This window comes from Palaemon carinicauda, chromosome 2, assembly GCF_036898095.1.
Source record: "Palaemon carinicauda isolate YSFRI2023 chromosome 2, ASM3689809v2, whole genome shotgun sequence".
Taxonomy (NCBI): domain Eukaryota; kingdom Metazoa; phylum Arthropoda; class Malacostraca; order Decapoda; family Palaemonidae; genus Palaemon; species Palaemon carinicauda.
The window spans coordinates 97,946,600-97,970,479 of record NC_090726.1 but is presented as its reverse complement, the minus strand read 5'-3'; the positions used below and the strand labels follow the sequence as shown (position 1 = coordinate 97,970,479).

Sequence of the window (23,880 nt, the reverse complement as noted above, 5' to 3'; positions counted from 1 at the left end):
ATCTCGCCAAAGGAGAGATGTTACTTGCCTTAAATGGAGTTCCTTCTGATCCGTGGATCAAAGACCCGAGCATTCCAGACTGTCCAGTGGAGCTCCCTAACCCAAATCCGATGCATCTGAATAGAACACATGGTTTGGGTTCTTGATCGCAAGAGAAAGACCTTCTCGAAGTCTGATGTTGCTGTCCCACCAAGTCAGACATGTCTAGACTGAGTTGGAGATTGGGAAAGAGATACTCTCTAAGCCCTTCTCCTTGTTCCAATGGTTTAGGTGAAATTGGAGAGGGCATAGGTTGAGTCTCCCCAGAGAGATAAACTACTCCAGCGAAGAAAGAGTTCCCACGAGGCTAGTTCAAACTCTTACAGAGCAACTGTTTTTCTCTTGCAAGTGAAGGACTTTTAACACGAGCTTGTTCCATTCTTGTGGGAGACGAAAAGGCCCGAAAAATTAGAAACTGTATCTCCATTCCCAAATAAAGAATAGTCTGGGATGGGGTACTGTAAGTTACGACTTCTCTACGTTCACTATGAGACCTAGCTCCTTGGTTAGGTCTAATGTCCATTAGAGGCTCTCCAGACAGCGATATAATGACGACGCCCTGATTAGCCAGTCGTCAAAATAAAGGGAGGCTCTGAATCCTCAAAAAATGTAGAAAGCTTGCTACATTTTGCAAGGGCCTTGTAAAAACAAGAGGAGCAGGAATGAGGCCGAAGTACAGTGCTCGACATTGGTACATTACTTTCCCGTCCACAAACCTCAGATGTTGTTGAAAGTTTGGATGAATCGGGATGTGGAAGTATGCATCCTGAAGATCGAGAGAGACCATCCAGTCGCCTTCCCTTACTGCTGCCAAGACAGATTTGGTAGTCTTCATCGTGAAGTTTGTCTTGACAATGAACACATTGAGCGCACTTACATCTTAAGTACTCCTGCAGTGAACGTGGCTGCCAGATCATTGGAGCCATCCCTGATAGCCTTGTTCCTGCAGTGAACGTGGCTGTCAGATCATTGGAGCCATCCCTGATAGCCTTGTTCATGCATGACATAATTGTACAGCAATACACTGACAGCTGGAGAGACCTTCTTACTTAAGGCTCCCAGGGACCAATCCAACAAATAAAAACTTCAAACGCTCGAAAAACTCCTAACAGGAGATGGTCTAGCTCTGAAGCCGACCATAAAATCTTGGAGCGTCTCATGGCCAGGCGACGGGGAGAGTCTATGAGGCTTGAGAAGTCTCCCTGGGCAGAGGCAGGAACTCCCAAGCCGAGAACTTCTCCCGTGTCATACCAGACGCTCGCTCTAGAAGCCAGTTTAAAAGGAGGGAAAGCAAAGGCTGTCTCCCCCAAACTCCTCCTGGTGATCAACCAGTCGCCTAGCAAACGTAAAGCTCTCTTAGAAGAGCGAGAGAGCACTAGCTTAGAAAACGACGGCTTCGAAGTAGCTAGGCCTAGCGTAAACTCTGACGAAGGCGAACGAGGAGCAGCAGTTACAAAATGGTCCGGACAAAGATCCTTAAAAATCAGCATGATTTTTTTAAAGTCCATAGAGGGCTGAGCAGCTTTAGGCTCCTCTCCGTCTGACAAAGTCCCCAAAGGAATATCAGTAGGAGGAGGATCAGCAACTTCCTCATCTGAAGGAACCTCGTCCGACAATTGCCGAGTCTCATGAAAAGGAGAGACCTGCCGCGGCGGCAACGCTTGACAAGCAATGTCAACAAGCAAAGGAGCAGCAGTAGCAGTAGAGGAAGCGCCGTCACGCCGCTGCTGAAAGGACTGAAATCCTTGTGACTGACCAACAACAACAACTGAAGTTGATTGACGCTCGACGTCACGTCGGAACTGCCTTGACTGCATAGACTGAGCAGGCAAAACAACCTTCGACTGCGGTGATTGACGCTCAACGTCAAGTCGAGGCAACTGAGCCGGTCGGCGAACGTCCGGTCGGGGCTGCGGCGGCAGCGGCTGAACGTCAACACGAGACTGCGGCAGCGGCTGAACGTCAACACGAGACTGCGGCAGCGGCTGAAAGTCAACACGAGACTGCAGCGAGGGAGGACCCATGTCACGTGACTGACGTGAAAAACTACTGACATGACGTTTCAAAGTACAAGAAACGTCAACACTAACGTCAAACGGACGAGTAAATGCTCGTTTGGGCGGCTGACGGCCAGAGTCTCGTTTAGCGTAACGGCGACTCGAAAGCGAAGGTTCATCGTGAACCTGCTCAACGTCATACTTCTCCATAAGGGAGGCAAGCTTAGTCTGCATGTCCTGCAGGACAACCCATTTAGGATCAACGGGAGTCGGAACGGGCCGAGACGACGGTAACGTCTGTGTTGGCAAAACATTGCCTTTACCGCGACCCTCGGACACCGTGTTACGCTTGCGTTTAATAGGCGAACAGTCTTCCGACGACTGCAAAGGGTCAGAGCTGTCCCAATGGCCACAGCCAGGACGCTGGACCTGTCCTGAAGGGACTGACTTTCGCTTCAAGGGTCTAGAAACCTTGCGCCAAGGTTTCTTTTGCGAAAAGTCTTCGGATGACGAGGAGAACACAGTCTCACCCGTCTTATGGTAAGGGCGATCTTGACAAGAAACATCCGATACCAAAGAGGGAACGTCTGTACGTTGGTTAAAGCCTCTCGTCCCCTTAAGTCCTACGACATTACTTCTCCCTGGTGCAGGGGAGCCTGAAAGAGGTCTCGGACTAGGGGAGCGACAAGCACGAACAAACGAACCCTCCGCAACACAGAACATGTTTTTTGCACTTACTTCACTGATATCGTATTTTTCAATAATTTCACATTAGGCATGAATAAAACTGATTTCTACCTGAAGCACGCAATTCTCCCTTACATCAAAAGGTTATAATTGCGAAATGAGTCGTATAATGTAAGCACATTAGTACAAAATGAAACACACATGCAAAAATCAATAAACATATACATATATATCGAATAAAACGGAAATATATAAAGTTAAAAAGGATCAGTGACTGGGGAGGAGACTATACACTAGTTCACTAAAGACTACGTTTTCAATCTCTCACCGTACAGTGCCTTGGGACGAGAATAAAAACTAAAAACGTTTTATCCTCTCTCCCCGTACAGAGACTTGGGACGAGAGTAAAAAACTGAATCGAGAACAACGTTACTCGCTCCCAAACTCCTTGTACAGAGACTTGGGACGAGAATAAAGATCGGATCGTTCTCTCTTTCTCTCTCTCTCTCCGTCTCTCTCTCTCTCTCTTGTCACACACAAGAGAATTGCCCACTCACCCTTCATCAATAAACAGGTTATTTGACCAAAGGAAAAAACTGAAAGGACTAAGAAATTGAAAATTAACAAGTTCCTTTAAATTAGTATCTAAAACACTTCAGTTTGAAAGAAGAATGAACAAAACGTCAAAATCGATTTACTCTTTCTGCAAAGTGAAACCGTGATTCTCTCTTTCTCTAGCGTAACGATAGAGCGCAAACTGCGTAGCATAAATAAACCAAACGTTAGTTCATCTTTGAAAAAAAAAAACAGCACGAAGACTATTCAAAGAATATATTTCTTAAAATATTTTCTAAAAAATATTCATTTCAAAACTCTTACAGAGCAATTGATTTAAACTTAACAAAAATAAAAGTTGAATTGGCTCAACGTTGTTTAACTTCGTTTTCCAAGTTAGGACCGCCTACAAGGAATAGGTAAAGGCCGCATATAAACAAAACATAAAATTTATCTTGATGTTTAGTATAAATGGAAAGCTAATCGAAGAGGCCTAATAAAGACGGGTGAGATATAAAATATATAGAGGAAAATCTATAAATATCAACAATAATTTATAACGTGATAAAATAATTACTAAAAGCCTTAAACACACTTCCGTACACTGAGGGAAGGGTCGGCCATCTTTACTCTATGGAAAAACCAGAGATAAAAAAAAAGCAAGGGCAAAACACTTTTCCTCTCCTTTCAAAAGCATTTCTTTTGAAGATAGTATTGAAAAATCCAACACGGCGAAAGCAATAAAACCAAAACCAAGTACTTCACCAATTCGGTAGAAAACTCGAGGTCATAAAGCGAGTGGAACCAACTTGTCGACAAGACCGACAGAGAAGAACTGGAGATGTTTACAAGTATATGCGGTATCTGGCCGATAGTCAGCGCTGGTGGTCACACCCGCAACCTTCACGGCGATCGCTCGCGAGTTTTTGGAATCTGTCGAGCCGTCGGAGACGTCAGCTATTATATATTCACCGGCTAAGTTTAATATTTAAAAAAGAATATTATTGGATGCAGTACTACGTACGTATACATACAAAAGAATCATGGAAAAGATGCACATCCATTACATTTGTAGTACAGTAGTAGCCATCAGCAGCCTTACACCATTCTAATATGGTATGACTGCATCTGATTTGCATTTCATGTTCGATTTAATTTTACTACGTACTGTATACAGTACTGTATTATCGTATGATCACATTCTCTTTACATCTTAAGTACTCCTGCAGTGAACGTGGCTGCCAGATCATTGGAGCCATCCCTGATAGCCTTGTTCCTGCTGTGAACGTGGCTGTCAGATCATTGGAGCCATCCCTGATAGCCTTGTTCATGCATGATATAATTGTACAGCAATACACTGACAGCTGGAGAGACCTTCTTACTTAAGGCTCCCAGGGACCAATCCAACAAATAAAAACTTCAAACGCTCGAAAAACTCCTAACAGGAGATGGTCTAGCTCTGAAGCCGACCATAAAATCTTGGAGCGTCTCATGGCCAGGCGACGGGGAGAGTCTATGAGGCTTGAGCAGTCTCCCTGGGCAGAGGCAGGAACTCCCAAGCCGAGAACTTCTCCCGTGTCATACCAGACGCTCGCTCTAGAAGCCAGTTTAAAAGGAGGGAAAGCAAAGGCTGTCTCCCCCAAACTCCTCCTGGTGATCAACCAGTCGCCTAGCAAACGTAAAGCTCTCTTAGAAGAGCGAGAGAGCACTAGCTTAGAAAACGACGGCTTCGAAGTAGCTAGGCCTAGCGTAAACTCTGACGAAGGCGAACGAGGAGCAGCAGTTACAAAATGGTCCGGACAAAGATCCTTAAAAATCAGCATGATTTTTTTAAAGTCCATAGAGGGCTGAGCAGCTTTAGGCTCCTCTCCGTCTGACAAAGTCCCCAAAGGAATATCAGTAGGAGGAGGATCAGCAACTTCCTCATCTGAAGGAACCTCGTCCGACAATTGCCGAGTCTCATGAAAAGGAGAGACCTGCCGCGGCGGCAACGCTTGACAAGCAATGTCAACAAGCAAAGGAGCAGCAGTAGCAGTAGAGGAAGCGCCGTCACGCCGCTGCTGAAAGGACTGAAATCCTTGTGACTGACCAACAACAACAACTGAAGTTGATTGACGCTCGACGTCACGTCGGAACTGCCTTGACTGCATAGACTGAGCAGGCAAAACAACCTTCGACTGCGGTGATTGACGCTCAACGTCAAGTCGAGGCAACTGAGCCGGTCGGCGAACGTCCGGTCGGGGCTGCGGCGGCAGCGGCTGAACGTCAACACGAGACTGCGGCAGCGGCTGAACGTCAACACGAGACTGCGGCAGCGGCTGAAAGTCAACACGAGACTGCAGCGAGGGAGGACCCATGTCACGTGACTGACGTGAAAAACTACTGACATGACGTTTCAAAGTACAAGAAACGTCAACACTAACGTCAAACGGACGAGTAAATGCTCGTTTGGGCGGCTGACGGCCAGAGTCTCGTTTAGCGTAACGGCGACTCGAAAGCGAAGGTTCATCGTGAACCTGCTCAACGTCATACTTCTCCATAAGGGAGGCAAGCTTAGTCTGCATGTCCTGCAGGACAACCCATTTAGGATCAACGGGAGTCGGAACGGGCCGAGACGACGGTAACGTCTGTGTTGGCAAAACATTGCCTTTACCGCGACCCTCGGACACCGTGTTACGCTTGCGTTTAATAGGCGAACAGTCTTCCGACGACTGCAAAGGGTCAGAGCTGTCCCAATGGCCACAGCCAGGACGCTGGACCTGTCCTGAAGGGACTGACTTTCGCTTCAAGGGTCTAGAAACCTTGCGCCAAGGTTTCTTTTGCGAAAAGTCTTCGGATGACGAGGGAAACACAGTCTCACCCGTCTTATGGTAAGGGCGATCTTGACGAGAAACGTCCGATACCAAAGAGGGAACGTCTGTACATTGGTTAAAGCCTCTCGTCCCCTTAAGTCCTACGACATTACTTCTCCCTGGTGCAGGGGAGCCTGAAAGAGGTCTCGGACTAGGGGAGCGACAAGCACGAACAAACGAACCCTCCGCAACACAGAACATGTTTTTTGCACTTACTTCACTGATATCGTATTTTTCAATAATTTCACATTAGGCATGAATAAAACTTATTTCTACCTGAAGCACGCAATTCTCCCTTACATCAAAAGGTTATAATTGCGAAATGAGTCGTATAATGTAAGCACATTAGTACAAAATGAAACACACATGCAAAAATCAATAAACATATACATATATATCGAATAAAACGGAAATATATAAAGTTAAAAAGGATCAGTGACTGGGGAGGAGACTATACACTAGTTCACTAAAGACTACGTTTTCAATCTCTCACCGTACAGTGCCTTGGGACGAGAATAAAAACTAAAAACGTTTTATCCTCTCTCCCCGTACAGAGACTTGGGACGAGAGTAAAAAACTGAATCGAGAACAACGTTACTCGCTCCCAAACTCCTTGTACAGAGACTTGGGACGAGAATAAAGATCGGATCGTTCTCTCTTTCTCTCTCTCTCTCCGTCTCTCTCTTTCTCTCTTGTCACACACAAGAGAATTGCCCACTCACCCTTCATCAATAAACAGGTTATTTGACCAAAGGAAAAAACTGAAAGGACTAAGAAATTGAAAATTAACAAGTTCCTTTAAATTAGTATCTAAAACACTTCAGTTTGAAAGAAGAATGAACAAAACGTCAAAATCGATTTACTCTTTCTGCAAAGTGAAACCGTGATTCTCTCTTTCTCTAGCGTAACGATAGAGCGCAAACTGCGTAGCATAAATAAACCAAACGTTAGTTCATCTTTGAAAAAAAAAAACAGCACGAAGACTATTCAAAGAATATATTTCTTAAAATATTTTCTAAAAAATATTCATTTCAAAACTCTTACAGAGCAATTGATTTAAACTTAACAAAAATAAAAGTTGAATGGGCTCAACGTTGTTTAACTTCGTTTTCCAAGTTAGGACCGCCTACAAGGAATAGGTAAAGGCCGCATATAAACAAAACATAAAATTTATCTTGATGTTTAGTATAAATGGAAAGCTAATCGAAGAGGCCTAATAAAGACGGGTGAGATATAAAATATATAGAGGAAAATCTATAAATATCAACAATAATTTATAACGTGATAAAATAATTACTAAAAGCCTTAAACACACTTCCGTACACTGAGGGAAGGGTCGGCCATCTTTACTCTATGGAAAAACCAGAGATAAAAAAAAAAGCAAGGGCAAAACACTTTTCCTCTCCTTTCAAAAGCATTTCTTTTGAAGATAGTATTGAATAATCCAACACGGCGAAAGCAATAAAACCAAAACCAAAACCAAGTACAGTACTTCACCAATTCGGTAGAAAACTCGAGGTCATAAAGCGAGTGGAACCAACTTGTCGACAAGACCGACAGAGAAGAACTGGAGATGTTTACAAGTATATGCGGTATCTGGCCGATAGTCGGCGCTGGTGGTCACACCCGCAACCTTCACGGCGATCGCTCGCGAGTTTTTGGAATCTGTCGAGCCGTCGGAGACGTCAGCTATTATATATTCACCGGCTAAGTTTAATATTTAAAAAAGAATATTATTGGATGCAGTACTACGTACGTATACATACAAAAGAATCATGGAAAAGATGCACATCCATTACATTTGTAGTACAGTAGTAGCCATCAGCAGCCTTACACCATTCTAATATGGTATGACTGCATCTGATTTGCGTTTCATGTTCGATTTAATTTTACTACGTACTGTATACAGTACTGTATTATCGTATGATCACATTCTCTTTTCATGTTTTATTTCTTTCTGTGCTGAATTATATATCATATGTAATGCAATGAACAATCAGTAAGAGCAGATATTACTAATTACAGTATTAATGAAATTACAGGTAACGAAATATCGTATTTGGGGGTCTTCAGATTTCGCGGTATTTTCAAAATTTCCGGAAAATCCGCGATATGTATATATATATGGGTTATGGAAAAAACCCGCGAAGTGGTGAATCCGCGATGGTCGAACCGCGAAGTAGCGAGGGTTCACTGTATATGGTCTCCCTGGAAAAGCTCATTCCCTTCAGCAGGTTCAAGACTTGAATCTCACTAAATCCAACTTTAGAGGACTAGAAAATAGCATCCCTGACAGTGAATATGTAAACAAATATCCTCAGATGAAAAGGTAGTAAACCCTGAAAAAAGGGAATTCCACTTGTCTTGGGCAATCAAGTAATTTTCTTCACAGCCTTCTTCAACCATACTTTGGAGGCCTTAAGTCAAACCTGCATGTTTAAAGTCTATACAGGTAGTTAAAAATTAAAGGCAAGGTTACAGCAAAATGGTAAGAGTTGCAATCCCTTTTCTTCTGTTTCCAAGTAATTGAAATATTCCTGGAAGGTTGAAATTTTTGGATGCTATTTGATAAAATGATTATCACAGCAGACTGATGAACCAGAAAGGCACCCATTCAGTGAACCTTTGCTACATGACTGGAAATACCTTCATTTGGATAGAATACAAAATACAGTAACTATCATGCCAAGGTTCGTATTCAGTTCCTGCAACATCAATGCAGAGTCCCTCGGCAGAGGGCATTAGATCCTGCAGTCGGTATGGCTCCTCAATTTTGACATTTTCAGAGGCCTTTGGCATTTAACCTGTAAACAAACACCCCCCCCCCCCCCCCACGTCCTGCTGCTAACGTACTGTCATGCTTTTTTTGCAGTTAGTGGTGTTTTCACTGATGATACTTTTCCAAAGTTAATACAGTATTAATGTTTATGCTTATAATTCTCATTTATAGCTAAATGTAGACATTATAGTCAAATAATGGAATAAAAAACAATCAATACTACTATTATTTGATTACAAAAGGCTACATAATACGGAATGAAAAATTACACACATATGCATTATTATTCTTTATCATTGTCAGACTCCTCATCTATTGTTTCATTTATTTCATCGAAAGAAATATGCCTCATATTTAGGTTACTCATTGTGAAAGAAGCAAAACAAATTACCTTCTCTGTATAAACACCTAAAGCGTGCTTAAAGGAAACCAGATAATACCAGATGTCTAACATTATGCGACCTTCCAAAAAAAGTTGCCCGATATCATAAAAGTTTTCATTTACAGCTTACACATGCTGAGTGTTGCCAAGTGGTGTTCCTATAATTACTATACAAATAAACATATTATTACGGGACTGACAACTTGAAACAGGCCTTTAAAGTAATGAACGTAATAACCCGCTGAAGGCGGTACCGAGTAGATCGTGGTGAACATATTGCTTGGGCAACGCTTAACAAGTTGAGGAGATCCAAGATAGTGGAATTCTTTGCCAATGCCCTTGGCGCCATTGCCTCATTAATGCTACCTCAAACAGGATCTAACAGCTAGGCATGGATCCAATGCTCTTGGACCAAAGCAAATTAGAGGTGTATATTGTAATTTCAATCTTCTTGTTTGATCTTTCACACAAAGTTGCAAGGAACATCCATAAAATCTTCATCCCTCACATCTGACTGCAGCAGAAATGGATTTTGAGCTTGCTGAACCTGGATTCACTTACTGTATTGCAAGATTGCCTTTCTACTGGAAGAGACTGTGGGAGTACCCCCACTTCCATCTTTCCAAAACCATGAGCAACTGCTATAGCCACACCCTCCAGAAGGTCAACAACAAACCTTAACCAGGGTCTCAAATAGTCTTTTCCTTTATTCATGACTGTGGTGAACACATGCCAATCAACTACTAAATTGATCCCAGCCTAACTTTCAACATCAGAAGAGTACTCACTACGGAGCCCAGTGTGGGCTGTGAAACTTTACCTCGCGACGACAAGATCTTGAGCTCCGTTTTAAGGCTATTCCAACGAGTCAAGTGGGGATAGTCTCCATGAAAATCATCTGGTTTATATACAGTACGTCACTTCCAAGACCTTGATATGTTTTAGAGGAAAACCAAACACAATAAAACTCCAGAGCCAACAAGAATCATATTACCTCCACATCTAAGGCATTCATACATAATATGGAGCCAATAGCCATCCTTAGGGCAGGAATGTTTAAGCCTTAGGCCACTTTCACCCAATTTCATCTAGGAGTCATGAATCACATATGCCTAAATGTTTTCTTCTTGAGACTAATAGGTGTAGAGGGAAAGTTCATCAGAGTAATAAAGGATTACTTGATGCTCCTCCTTTTTGGTCATCTTTTCTTTATGACACATACAAGAATTGGAATTTGAAGGACTGTTTAAAAAGGAGTACTTGGGGTTATGATCTTTAGTCTACTGAATATAAACCTTTTATCAATTTATACTCACTGCATGATAACACATCTAAACACCCTAATAGGCTTACCTCTACCAGGAGTTTCCTTGGAATACATGCACCAACTGGACCTATATCTGTCTCCTTCATGAGACATTAGCCCTTATTCTTCCAACTAAATAGCTATCAAGGTATCTTTCAAGCAAGGCAGGCTATTGTTACAAAAATACTAACTTTTCATATAAACTAATTAACCATATGATAGCACTTCCTTTCAAAGTACTTGCCCCCTTATTCCATTATAATTTTCTTTAAACTTTTTTATTTTTTACTTTAATTTTTATACACTTCATCCTTTCGCATCAGTTCCCTCTCTACTTGTATACTCCACTAACTTGAATATTTATTCTGTGACCTCTATAACAAGCATTTTAGCAAACATACAAGATATAAACAAAAGACAAAATCACTCTTGTACATCTATAGTGGAAAAATGCAGAGATATATGGAGCTAGTGTACAGTTCCAAACTTGATGACAACTTAAAAGACTAGAATACCAGAATAATGGCAACTTATGACATGAGGAATAGTTCAACCTTGCTTGCTAAGCAAAGCAACACTGGCACTTTGGAATAGTCTACTCTTTGGCCTAGAAATGGCAAATGAAGAAATATACTCTGGCTGGAGAATCAGTCGCCCTTGAAGTAAACAATACTAACACCGTGATACAATCCATTGTACAGTAAATTACACTACCGTTTGTGTATGATGAATGTAGACTGAATCAAAGATTGAACAAGGAAACACACTCGTTCTTTCCCTCTTATTCTACACAAAGAAACAAATCAATTTGAAATAGTTATTTTACCCAATCACATTTTGACGTCAATTGCTTTTGTACCATAACAAATATCAATATGCTAAATTACTGCCTAATCACAGGCCTTATGTAATTTTTAATTAATGCAAAACTGGTTACTGGCAAAATGTATCAAAAGTAAAAAAAAAAAAAAAACTAATTAGTTTTAATTATACAAAAAAATACAAAGGAAAAACATCTGAGTCGCTCAAAATTAGTATTTCCAATTCCTGGTATGGCTGTTATGTATAACAAATTCTCCATGGACCCTAAAAGTAAGTAAAAAATAGCTAAAAAATCATTTAAAATTAAAATACAACAATTATTGAAATAGAAATGACATACCTGAATCTGATTCGCTGTCTGATGATTCTGTGCGAGCAGAATCTGATTGATCCGAGTTATCAGCATCTTTGTCATTTGATAAAGACTCATCTCTTTTCTTTTTCTTTTTCTTTGAGTCATCATCAGACCTCTTATCCTTGGTTACTTTCTTTTCTTCTTCCTCCTCAGCTACTTCTTCATATTCACCCTCTTCCTCTTCACTTAGAATTGTAACCTCATCTACATTTTCTGTGGGGTTTAATATGAGATAACATTACTACCTTTACACTTGAATAGTAATCAACAATCTAAGAAACAAAAATGAAAAATAATAAAACATGCACTTTTATAAGCGTTTATTAACATCCCATGGTGAAAATAAATACACTCTAGTACAAGTAGATGTTTTAGAATAACTTTTGAAATACTGTACCTTATAAGGCATATTTAAGAGAAAAATCATTGATATCGTAGCTACAACATAACCTTTATATCCATAAACCATATGGGAGACCTTAGAAATACTAAAGTCATTATCACCCAATACTTACCCAATGAAGCATAAGAGTCTTGATGGTGGTGCTTTCTTTTCTTTTGTGGTTGCACATCAACAGGTGAATGTGTACGACTGTGCTTGAAAGAGGGTTCCCCTCGATGCCGTACAAGCAGTTCTTCCCGTCTTTCTTCTTCCCTTCTCTGTCGGCGTGACTCTGCCTCTCGTTGAGATAGCTCCTTTTGCTTATCTAAATGTTGGCAAAAAAAAAAACATTCAGTACTTTCCATGTATAAATCAAATCAAGGATTACCTTTTTATAAGCTAAAATGAGTAGTAAATAGGATATTAACAAATGGTCCAAAACTCTGGGAAACTCAAGCAATTAAATATTATCCTGTAATTAAAATAAATTATGTAACAGTATCAACAAAATGAACTGACAGGGGATCTGATCTCCAGATAAGTAAGGAAAGACAACAATGACTCAAAGGAATAGCCAACTATACCCCATAGCTAAGACATGTAAATTATACTTGCATATGCAAATTATGCTACTCTCTTTGCATCAGCTCTATTTTCTGAATCTACTGTAGACCTGGGGTTGTTCAATCCTTTAATACTGATCTACCTAAATTAGTGCATTGGGAAAATTATGGGGCATGAACTTGAATCCTAACAAAACTAAAAGTATGATTGTAAGTAGAATGAGTACAGTGTCTCCTCAACATCCAGATCTTTGCATTGTTAATATACCTTCATTACCAATTCCTTTAAAATTCTAAGTGGGATTCTTGATAGCAATTTTACTTCTGAGAAATGTTTCTTCTTCAACTGCACAAAACACTGACTTATTGAGAAATTCTTTTAAGCCTTTCAGTGAATTATTCGAAGGACCTGTTTTAATTCTTCCATTCTATCTTCTTTCAAGTACTGATTTCCTGTCTGGTTTTCTACTGCTGACTCATCGTAATTTGTTGGACAAAAACTTACCATCTATTGAATTTCTTATTCCTGATCAGGTTGTTAATCTCTGGCACCTTATTCAGTTTAATCTTTATGCAGGTTGCATATGATTTTCATAATTCTGACCATCCTTTGTATTCCAATCTTCCCAGACTGTGCCATCCTGTATTTGATACTAGGAATGCAGTTTATTCAAACAGTTTTACCTTTTCCATTATTACGCTCAATACTACACAGTAGTGTAAACATTTTATTCTAGTTATGATAGGTGGTATAAAGATCTTCCTAATGTGGCAGTTGAAACAGTGGACCTTCAGAAGCTCAAACTTGCTACAAATGTTTTTATATTCAACAGAATGACATGTCTCTCCTCATAGTTTATGCATGACAGATCTAATTCATCATTGTTACTGATCTAAAAATATTTTATTTTTCCTATTATTTACCTTTTATATAGTTTTTCTTAATTTCTTTCCAACAATTGAGTGATTCCTTACATGTAACTTATCATCTCCCAAACTGTTTTTTTACCCAATACTACAATTTTTTCTAGTTTTTTGTATTTTTCCTAGGTATACAAAACCAAGTCATTTGCTGTATATGAGTTAAACTCTATTGATGTTTTGCTATGATCAAAATTAAGGAAATCCTATGGGACAGGCAACACTGTATGGTTGCCCCATGTTCCCACTTGTGCTGGACAGGCACGTAGGAGCCTACAGCTCATTCCCCACCTCAGACTTGGTTAAGACTTGCGGGGTGGATGAGGTGGGGAATATAAATAAATAACTTAGGCTTGCATAGCTAGGAAAAATACAAATTACTTTAAAAATTTGTAGTTTGTTCTTACATGAATAAAAAACATCATCATTCCTATGGAAGTCTTCTTTAGGTGGGAAGAAGTCGCTGTGACAAAATTAGGCGTCTGTATGGCCCTTAGCCCATTATACCATAATGACAACATGACTGACTCATTAAGTGAGGTCATAATGTCAGATTCGAAAAGGGGATAAATGTTGGCACCACAACTTGACAAGTTTAAGATTTGTATCAGAACAATTTCTCAATTTGAAATATATCACATACATGTAATATTATGATGATATTCTTACCTTTATAATTGGTCATCAGTGTACAGTAGGTTACTCCCATGGAAGGGAGGCTCCAATGAGAGTAAGGCACTTTTATTCTACTTTCATACCACACTTATTCTGAAAAACACTGATGATGTGACATCATATTAATTACCCTATCTAGGCAAAGGTTAATCATCTTCTGGGTGGCTACCACTGGACCTAAGGAGAATGAGTCCAAAGATCTGTGGGTACAATCTTTTAAGTAATGGACTGTGAAGGTAGCTTGTCTCTTCCAGATCCCAGCACTTAGCACCTGTGGAACTGAGCAGTTCTTGCAAAATGCTAATGTTATGGTAATACCACTTATGTCATGAGCCTGGGGGGGGGGGGCACAATCAATACTTCTCGCAAATTTTTGTACGCTCTCATAATCGTCTCTCGTAACCAGATATGGTGATCTTGGTTACTCGTTTCAACCTGTGCTTACAAACAAGTTAGGGAAGAGAAGTTTAAAGGGTGAAGTCTTCTTTAGGTAAAGACGGACTACCCTTACAGGACAATGTATCAGACTGTCCAGATCATCAGTTATCTCCTTGATTGCTGAAATAATGAATGAGTCAAATTGGTTATCATCATTGATGGGTTTCGGTTCTTAGCTATGAATTCTTGCAGACAAGTAAAAGACAGATTTTTCCATCCCCTAAAGTGTGACACTAGGTGTGACAGATCGCATAATTCACTCTCTGTGATCATGCTAAAGCTAAGGGGAACACTGTTTTAAATGTAAGATCCCTGTCTGATGCTTTGCAAAGATGTTCATAAGACGCTAGCTTTAGGGACCTTAGAACCTCAAGTACATTCGAGGATAGGGTTTGAGTTCAAAGGTGGGAAAGATTGTTCAAAGTTTCTGATTAAAGCCAGGAGTTCCCAAGAGGAGAAGAGATCAATTCCATTCAATCTGAAGACCAGGCTTAAGGGGACCGTTCGCTATGGTGTTTGACATGACAACTTTAAAATATTTAAAATTGTTTTTTTGTTTTTATGTATGCATAAACATGTGGTACATGCTCTCCAGAAGTTTCAGCCAATTATTTCTACAAAAAATGAAGATAAAGCGGTCTTTGAATGACGACGTCATCCTTACTGCGTCGTCTGCATGACTGAGTTTGACAGAATCGTCTTTGCGTGTTCAATTTTGCATTTATATAGTGAGGTTTTTCACTTATATTTTGAAATTTTATACGTCCGGCAGAGATGGAAGGCACTGGTAGAAATTAGGCAATCTACGAGAAGAACAGCCAATATTTCCAGAGACGTATAAAAGTTATGTTGCATATGTGTTTGTTTATTTGCAGTTCATATATACAATGTGCTTTCACAACATCCCCGTGAACTTTAAAGCAAGGCCAATGTAACCTAAGGTCAAAGAAAGAACAAAAAGTAAGCAGAGCAACAAAAAAGAACCAAAAAGAGAGGGAAACATGAAAAAGAGTACAAAGCTGGAACATTCTAACTAAAACTCTAGCAAAAGTGAGAGGACGCTGGCAACTCATGATACCCTCACACCAAGTGTATTAGTAAACTAAGGATTTAAATACCTCATTTATGGAGCCCTCATGTAGGAATTAACAATAAAAGTATAAAGTAAGGTTATTATAATAATGTTATTTTGATTTTTCTAAGATAAAAGCAAATATTTATAGCAAATCTTTGGGAGCTCATAACTCAAAAACATACTTATTAAGACTTAGGTACATTTTTCTCGGTTATTTATTGTTCAATTTTAGAGACAGATATCATTGAAAAGTGGAATAAAAATCCCACAATTTTATGTGACAGAATTTTTATTTTCCTTTTTCTCTGTTTTTCATGATTATTTTGCGTCTAGACAAAGAAAATTAAGAAAAAATTCATCAAAAAAAAGGAAAGGAAAATAAAAGATTATGTCACAGAATTATTTGGTTTATAAAGAAGTTTGGGTGGTATGATTTTCAATATAATTGGTGTGTTATTAGTTGAGAAAAATGTACCTAATTTTTTTTTTTTAAATAATGATTTTTGCTAAAAAATCAAAATGTTGTTTATCAAAAGACTTGAAATTTTTATATGATGAAGGTATTATATATGTCTAAAACATATAGAAATGGTGTATTTTGAACGATTAGAAAACAATGCAGGACATAGCGAACGGTACGGGAAGCAACTATGCTCCATTGATACTATTATTTTAGGGTCATTTCAAACTTTATCTGCTTTCTGGTTTCTGAAATGATTTGTATCATTCAAAAAGCAATCTAAAGATAATTTTATTAGCTAATTTTTTAAAGAATAGTTTTTTCTATCAATCCACAATTTTTTTTTTCAAAAAGCCTTCCAGCTGCCAACTGATAGAGAAGATGAGATACCTAAAAACCCCAGCTATGAGGTTGAAGATGGTTTGATTTCAATTTTAAGTACAAAAAAACCTGAATTCGACAAGTATATGTACAGAAAAATTATAATTGACTTTTATCTTTCTTCGTGGCTAAATGGTACTGTCACTATCATACAAGTATCTTGGACAAGGGTTTGATTCCTGGCCGGTCAGATGCTATTGTCTTCAAGTGGTTTCGCTTTGGGACTCTGATCCAGAGGTCGATAAGAGAATCCAGACATTAATGTATTAAAATATATGGCTTATTTGAATATGAAAAACACGTCTAAATGTACAAAATTTATCATTAATGGAATGCCAAGTACAAACATAGCAATAAGCTACGATGGTGAAGATGGGCTGATTTCAATTCTAAATAAAAAAAAACCTGAATTCGACAGGTATATGTACAGAAGAATTGTCATTGACTTTTATCTTTCTTCATGGCTGAATGGTATTGTCACTGTCATACAAGTATCCTGGGCCAGGGTTCGATTCCCAGCCCGTCAGATGCTATTATCTCTGAGTGGTTTCGTATTGGGACTGTGATCCCAAGGTCGATAAGACCAGACAATGATGTACAAAAATATATGGCTTATTTGAATATGAACAAAACACATCTAAATAGGCAAAATTTATTATTAATTCAATGCCAAGTACAAACATATCAGTTACCTACGATGGTGAAGATGGGTTGATTTCAATTCTAAAAAAAAAAAAAAAACTAAATTCAACACGTATATGTACAGAAGAATTGTCATTGACTTTTATCTTTCTTCGTAACTAAATGGTACTGTCACTGTCATACAAGTATTGTGGACAAGGGTTCGATTCCTGGCTGGTCAGATGCTTTTGTCTTTGAGTAGTTGTGCATCGGGACTCTGATACCGAGGTCGATAAGAGAATCCAAACATTAACGTATCAAAATAAATGACTTCATTTGAATGAGAAAAAACATGTTTAAATGTGTAAATTTATCATTAATCGAATGCCAAGTACAAGCATACAAATTAGTTACAATGCTGAAGATGGGTTGATTTCAATTCAAAGAATAAAAACCCTAAATACGAAAGGTATATGTACAGAAGAATAGTCATAGACTTTTATCTTTCCTCATAGCTAAATGGTACTGTCACTGTCATAAAAGAATCCTGGACCAGGGTTCGATTCCCGGCCACTCAAATGCTATTGTCTTTGAGCGGTTTCACCTTGGGACTCTGATCCTGAGGTCAATATGAGAATCCAGATATTAATGTATCAAAATATATGGCTATATATATATATATATATATATATATATATATATATATATATATATATATATATATATATATATCTATATCTATATCTATTTATATATATTATATATATATATATATATATATATATATATATATATATAATCATCATCATCATCACCATATCCTCCTATGCCTATTCACATTAAGGGGCTTGGTTAGATTTTGCCAGTCGTCTCTATCTTGAGCTTTCAATTCAATACTTCTCCATTGATTATTTCCCATGTCACACTTCATAACCCTCAACAATGTAGGCCTGGGTCTTCCAATTCTTTGTGTGGAGTCCAGCTGAACGTATGATGAACTAATCTCTCTTGGGGAGTGCGAAGAGCATGCCCAAACCATCTCCATCTACCCCTCATCATGGCTCTATCCACAGATGGCACTCGAGTAATCTCTCTTATATTTTCATTTCTGATCCTGTCCTGCCAAATAACTTCCAATATTCTTCTGAGAGCTTTGTTCTCAAATTTACTCAATCTATTGGATATTGCTTCATTGCCATACCATGACTCATGTCCATACATAAACACCGATCTCACTAAACTGATATATAGTCCGATTTTTAAATGTGATTTCAGGAGATTTGATTTCCAAATTTAACTTAACCTAGCCATTGTCTGATTTGCTTTTTTCAATCTTTCACTAAACGCTAATTCTAAAGACCCTGTATTGGAGATCATAATTCCTAAATACTTGATTCTACCTCATTAACCTTTTCTCCTTCCAATGATATTTCATCTTCCATTGCATACTCAATTCTCATCATCTGCCTTTCTTCTATTGATCTACAGCCCAACCTCGTGTGATATTTCATGCATTCTGGTAAGCAAGTATTGCAAATGCTGTGGTGTTCTGCTAACAAGGACAGCATCATCAGCATACTCTAGGTCTGCTAAATTCCTGTCACCAATCCAGCCCTTATCCTTCTCCACAATCTCTGACTGCTCTACGCATTACAAAATCCATGAGGAGGATAGACAACATAGATGACAACATTTTCCATTGGAGTACTCCACTGTTCACTGGGAATTCATTTGACTAGTCCTTTGCTCGCACACCCTAGGCTGAAGAGTAGTACACTTCTGAGGCCTAGGATGGCGCGGCACTGGAACTCTGTTTCTCCCTTGTTGAGAGGAGGCGGCACTGCTGCCGTCCCCTTAACTGTATTGGCAGACCCAAGGCTGGAAAATAGAAGATTCTCCTGGCGCCTAGGATGGCACCAATTATGAAAAAAAGTTTCTTTAGGGTGTGTAGGTCTGGCAACATTGCCGGCTCCTTCCACATTTCAAACAGGACCCTTTTCCCTCCCCCTCGGTTCTTTTATGATGGCTGAGCCATTGTCTTTCTTGAGCCGGCGTCCTGCAACCTCACTGTTGCCGGGGCCGGCCAGACTGCCTCTCTGCAGCCGTTGTCAGGCTGCCTGCGACTATGCCAGCTGCAGGCAGCCATGACAACTGCCGACGGCCATGTTGGCTGCCGGCGACCATGTGTTTTACAACTGTCGGCGGCTATGGTGCCTGCCGGCGGCGATGCATGCTGTTGGTAGCCATGTCATCTGTCGGCAGCCACGACGGCTGCCGGCTGCCGGCAGCCATGATGGCTGTGGGTGGGAAGTCCCTTCGGTTATCAAGGTTCATCAGTTCTCCCTTGGACTGCTGGCCACAAGTTCTGTTGTCGGGGTATTGCTCTGGCTGGCGGTAGGCCGGCCACGCAGGCACAGATAGGTGCTGACTCAGCTGGCAGCACGCCGACTATATTAGTGCTGCCGGAGACCAGTCTGCCGGCGGTGTGCCGGCGGGACCTTTCTGGCGATAGTACTGTGGCTGGATAGAAGCCTGAATGTTACATTCTCACCTTCCATTTGAACCTTCTTTCTGGAGAAAGGCAGTAAAATTAGATTTTTGGGCTCAAGCCATGTCGTCCTGATGGAAGGTTCCTTCAGTAGCTTCCTTAGGGTATATATGACTACAGTAGATATTCCAAGAGAATTAAACTAAAGGTTTCACAAAATTCTAGCTTACTAAAAATAAAGTCTTTAAAGTTAGATCTTTAAAAGAAGCAGAGTTCATAGGTTCGAATTTGTCACTCATAAGAAATTTTAAAACCATGTCTAAATTCCAGGCTGGTGAATCCTGTTGAGGTTTTTAAAGGTTTCAAAGGATCTAAGGAGATCCTGAAGGTCTTTGTTATTTGAGAGGTCTAAATGTCTATGCCTGAAGACCGCTGCTAACATACTCCTATACCCTTTAATGCTTGAGGAGGAGAAATTGTGCCTTCTTCTAAGCTCTAAAAAGAAATCAGCAATTTGAGCTATAGAGGTATTGGATGAAGAAACTGAGTTAGCTTTACACCATGCTCTAAAAACTTTCCACTTGGATTGGTACACCCTGATAGTAGAAGTTCTTCTTGCTCTAGCAATAGCCTTGGCTGCTTCCTTCGAAAATCCTCTAGATCTTGTGAGTTTTTTGATAGTCTGAAGGCAGTCAGACGTAAAGCTTGGAGGTTTAGATGGTTTCTTGCCAAGTGGGGTTGTCTGAGAAGATCTATTCTCGATGGCAAGCTTCTTGGAACATCCACCATCCATTCCAGTACTTCCGTGAACCAACCTCTTGACGGCCAGAAGGGGGCTATTAATGTCAATCTGGTTCCCTCATGAGATACAAACTTTTGTAGTACTTTGTACAGCACTTTGAATGGAGGGAAACCGTACACATCTAGGTGTGACCAGTCCATCAGGAATGCGTCTATGTGTGACGCTTCGAGATTCGGAACTGGGGAGCAATAATTCTCTAGTCTTCTGGTTTTTGAAGTTGTAAATAGATCTATGAGAGGGCGGCCCCAAATCCACCAAAGTTTCTTGCATATATCTAGATGCAGTGTCCACTCTGTGGGGAGAACTTGATTTCTCCTGCTGAGGCTGTCTGCCCTCACATTCTTTTCCCCTTGAATGAATCTTGTTAACAGGGATATCTTTCTTTGATGTGCCCAAACGAGAAGAGTTCTTGTTATCTCGTAAAGTGGCCTCGAATGTATTCCCCCTTGTTTCGCTATGTAGGCCAAAGCTGTGGTATTGTCTGCATTGATTTGTATTACTTTGTTTAGTACTAGCTTCTCGAACACCTTGAGAGCCAACAGGACTGCTAACAGCTCCTTTTGATTGATGTGGAGACTTTGCTGTTGTTTTGTCCAGAGACCTGAAATCTCTGACTTTCCTAATGTTGTTCCCCACCCCGAGTCCGAGGCGTCGGAAAACAACACAAGGTCTGGGCTCTTTTGATCCAAAGAGAGACCTTCCTGGAACCTGTTTATGTTGTTCCACCAACGAAGGCACTCTTTTAATGGTTCCGTAAGAGGAATGCTCTTCTTGTCGAGGCTGTCCTCTTTGTTCCAATGGCAATTGAGATGGAACTGAAGGGGTCGTAAATTTAGTTTCCCCGGACACACAAATTGTTCCAGTGAAGAGAGGGTTCCCAGGAGACTTATCCACTCCCTCACTGAACAAACTCCTTTTTAGAAAGACACAAAGCCTTAGGAGAGTTAGCTGTATTCTTGCAGGTCAAGGAAAAACCTGAAAAGTCAGACTGTGAATCTCCATCCCCACATAAAGAATCTTCTGAGAAGGGATCAATTGAGACTTCTCTGAATTCACCAAAAGTCATAGCTCCTCTGACAGACTCATTGTCAGACGCAAATCCTCCAGACAGCGATTGAGTGAGAAGGCTCTTAGTAACTAATAGTCCAAGTACAAGGAGGCTCTGATGCCTCTTGAGTGGAGCATGCTTGCCACATTCATCATGATCTTTGTGAAGACTAGAGGGGCAGTGGTGAGGCCGAAGCCTAAGGCCCGAAACTGGAATACTTCCTTCCAGAGGTCTAAGGATAGGACACAACGATATATCCTCACAGACGCACCCTCTATTTGAGGGGTGGTGCTTAGCACGAAACAAAGAACTCAAAACTGGATAACTTCCTCCCATACACGAACCTTCCGGTACCTTGAAGTTCGGATGGATGAGGAAGTAGAAGTAAGCATCCTGGAGATCTAAAGAGATCATCCAGTGGACCTTCTTTACTGCTGCAAGCATAGTCTTACGAGTCGCCATAGAGAAGTTTTGTCCTCTGGACGTAGCTTGAACAGTATGTGATTGACGTTGGACGTCACGGTTTGTTTGACGTTTGACGTCACGAGCTTGTTGCTTTATGTCACGTTCAGCTTGACGCCCAATGTCGCGCTTAGCTGCCTAGCGATCGTCGCCGCACTTGGAAGGTAAACACTCGATGACACGCTTGGCCGTTTGATGTCTGGTATCAAGAGAAGGAGACACTCAATGGGATATAGAAGCCTTATCACGCTGTTCAACATTTTAGCTTGCTGGTAGGCCGCCTGTTCGACAACGCGTCCTGAAGAGAATCATGACGAACCATCGCTTTGCTAACAGCAGGCTGATAAGACTGCATAACAGATGAGAGCCGTTGCTTCATGCCAGCAGCATAGTCCAACTAGGATCAACATTAGGTGACACCGTTATGGAAAACTTTGATCGCGAATTCGCCTTCCTCATCACTTACATCACGCTCCGCATTTCAGCAGACGGAAAACAGTCTGGCGGAAGCAGCGGTGCCTGTGCCGTAACACCAGACTCAGGAACAAGATCCTTATCAGTCTGAACTAAAGCTTTGCCAACTTCTGACATCCTGACAGGCCGTATACAGCAAACAAGGGGCACTGCCTTCTCTTACAAAAGCCCTACTGTACTTCCTGCTGTTGCAGCTGAACGTGCTGCTGCACCAACATCTGCAGTTAGGTTCTTTATGCTGCATTGAGGACGCGCTAAAGCACTGCCCTATCAGCACTGTCTTTTTTACTTTGTTACTTTTCTCAGAATGATTTATTGTTAATTTATTCTCATCATTCATTTATTTCCTTATTTCCTCTCCTTACTGAGCCATCTTTCCCTATTGGAGCCCTTAGGCTTATAGCATCTTGCTTTTCCAGCTAGGGTTGTAGCTTGGCTAGTAATAATAATAAACAGAGACTCCTTTGCCGTCTTCCTTAGCGAAAAACTCTGAAGGCGGAACGAGGAGCAGCAGGTACAAAATAAAATGGAAACTCTTCAGAAAACTCTCATGAGTTTCTGAAAGTCACTCCCTTCCTCCTACTAGTCTCTAACCTAGGTAGAGATGTCTTGTTTCCTAGTAGTCAACTTCTTAAGGTTCTGAATTCTGACCTCAATGCTTTAGAGGTTTAATTCTAGCTCTCCCAACCAGGAATTAGTTCAAGCAGGCCTTGGTCTGAGAACATAATATCTTTCTAGTTGATATTTATTTCTTAATATAGCACCTGGCGTAACGATGTTCCAACACTACATACTCATGGTCATGTAGACATCAAGTTCTACTTGATGCCATGCAAGCTCTTGACGCTCGGCGCCACGTGACTTTCAGAACAATAACGCTTGCGATTAAAAGACGCTCGCGATTCAGACGCTCGGAGCTATGCCGATCGCGTCTAGTGAACGCTTGATGACCAAGGCTCTGTTGTTGTCAGACTCAGCTTGGCGCGAGGCGTCACGCTCAGCTTGGCGCGAGGCATCACGCTCAGCTTGGCGCGAGGCGTCATGCTCAGCTTAGCGCGAAGGGTCACGTTCAGCTTGACGCGAGGCGTCACGTTCAGCTTGGTGCGAGGCACCATGCTCAGCCACCTGGCGAGTGCCATCATGCTCAGCTGCTTGGCACGCTCCATCAAGTTCAGCTCTTTTTAAGAGGTAAGAATATTTGAATGCTCATTACCTGTCAAGAATGATTCTAATTTTGTTTTCAGCTTCGCGCCTGATGCGCGCCTTCGCTTAATGTTAGAAAACACTTTTACTTCGCCTTACCTACGGCGAGGGCG

General features: G+C 40.7%; 1 protein-coding gene across 4 annotated transcripts in view; it reads right to left on the bottom strand.

The window, feature by feature from the left end:
- Pitslre (cyclin dependent kinase 11B pitslre) overlaps positions 1-23,880 on the bottom strand; it is a 769,596-nt gene that overhangs the window by 490,123 nt on the left and 255,593 nt on the right. For all 4 annotated transcript variants that reach the window (XM_068357118.1, XM_068357131.1, XM_068357124.1 and 1 more), the window contains exons 5-6: positions 12,290-12,481; positions 11,760-11,987 (exon numbers count right to left, since the gene is read on the bottom strand). In XM_068357118.1, the coding sequence (XP_068213219.1) occupies positions 11,760-11,987; positions 12,290-12,481 (420 nt within the window). The remainder of the gene's footprint in view (positions 1-11,759; positions 11,988-12,289; positions 12,482-23,880) is intronic.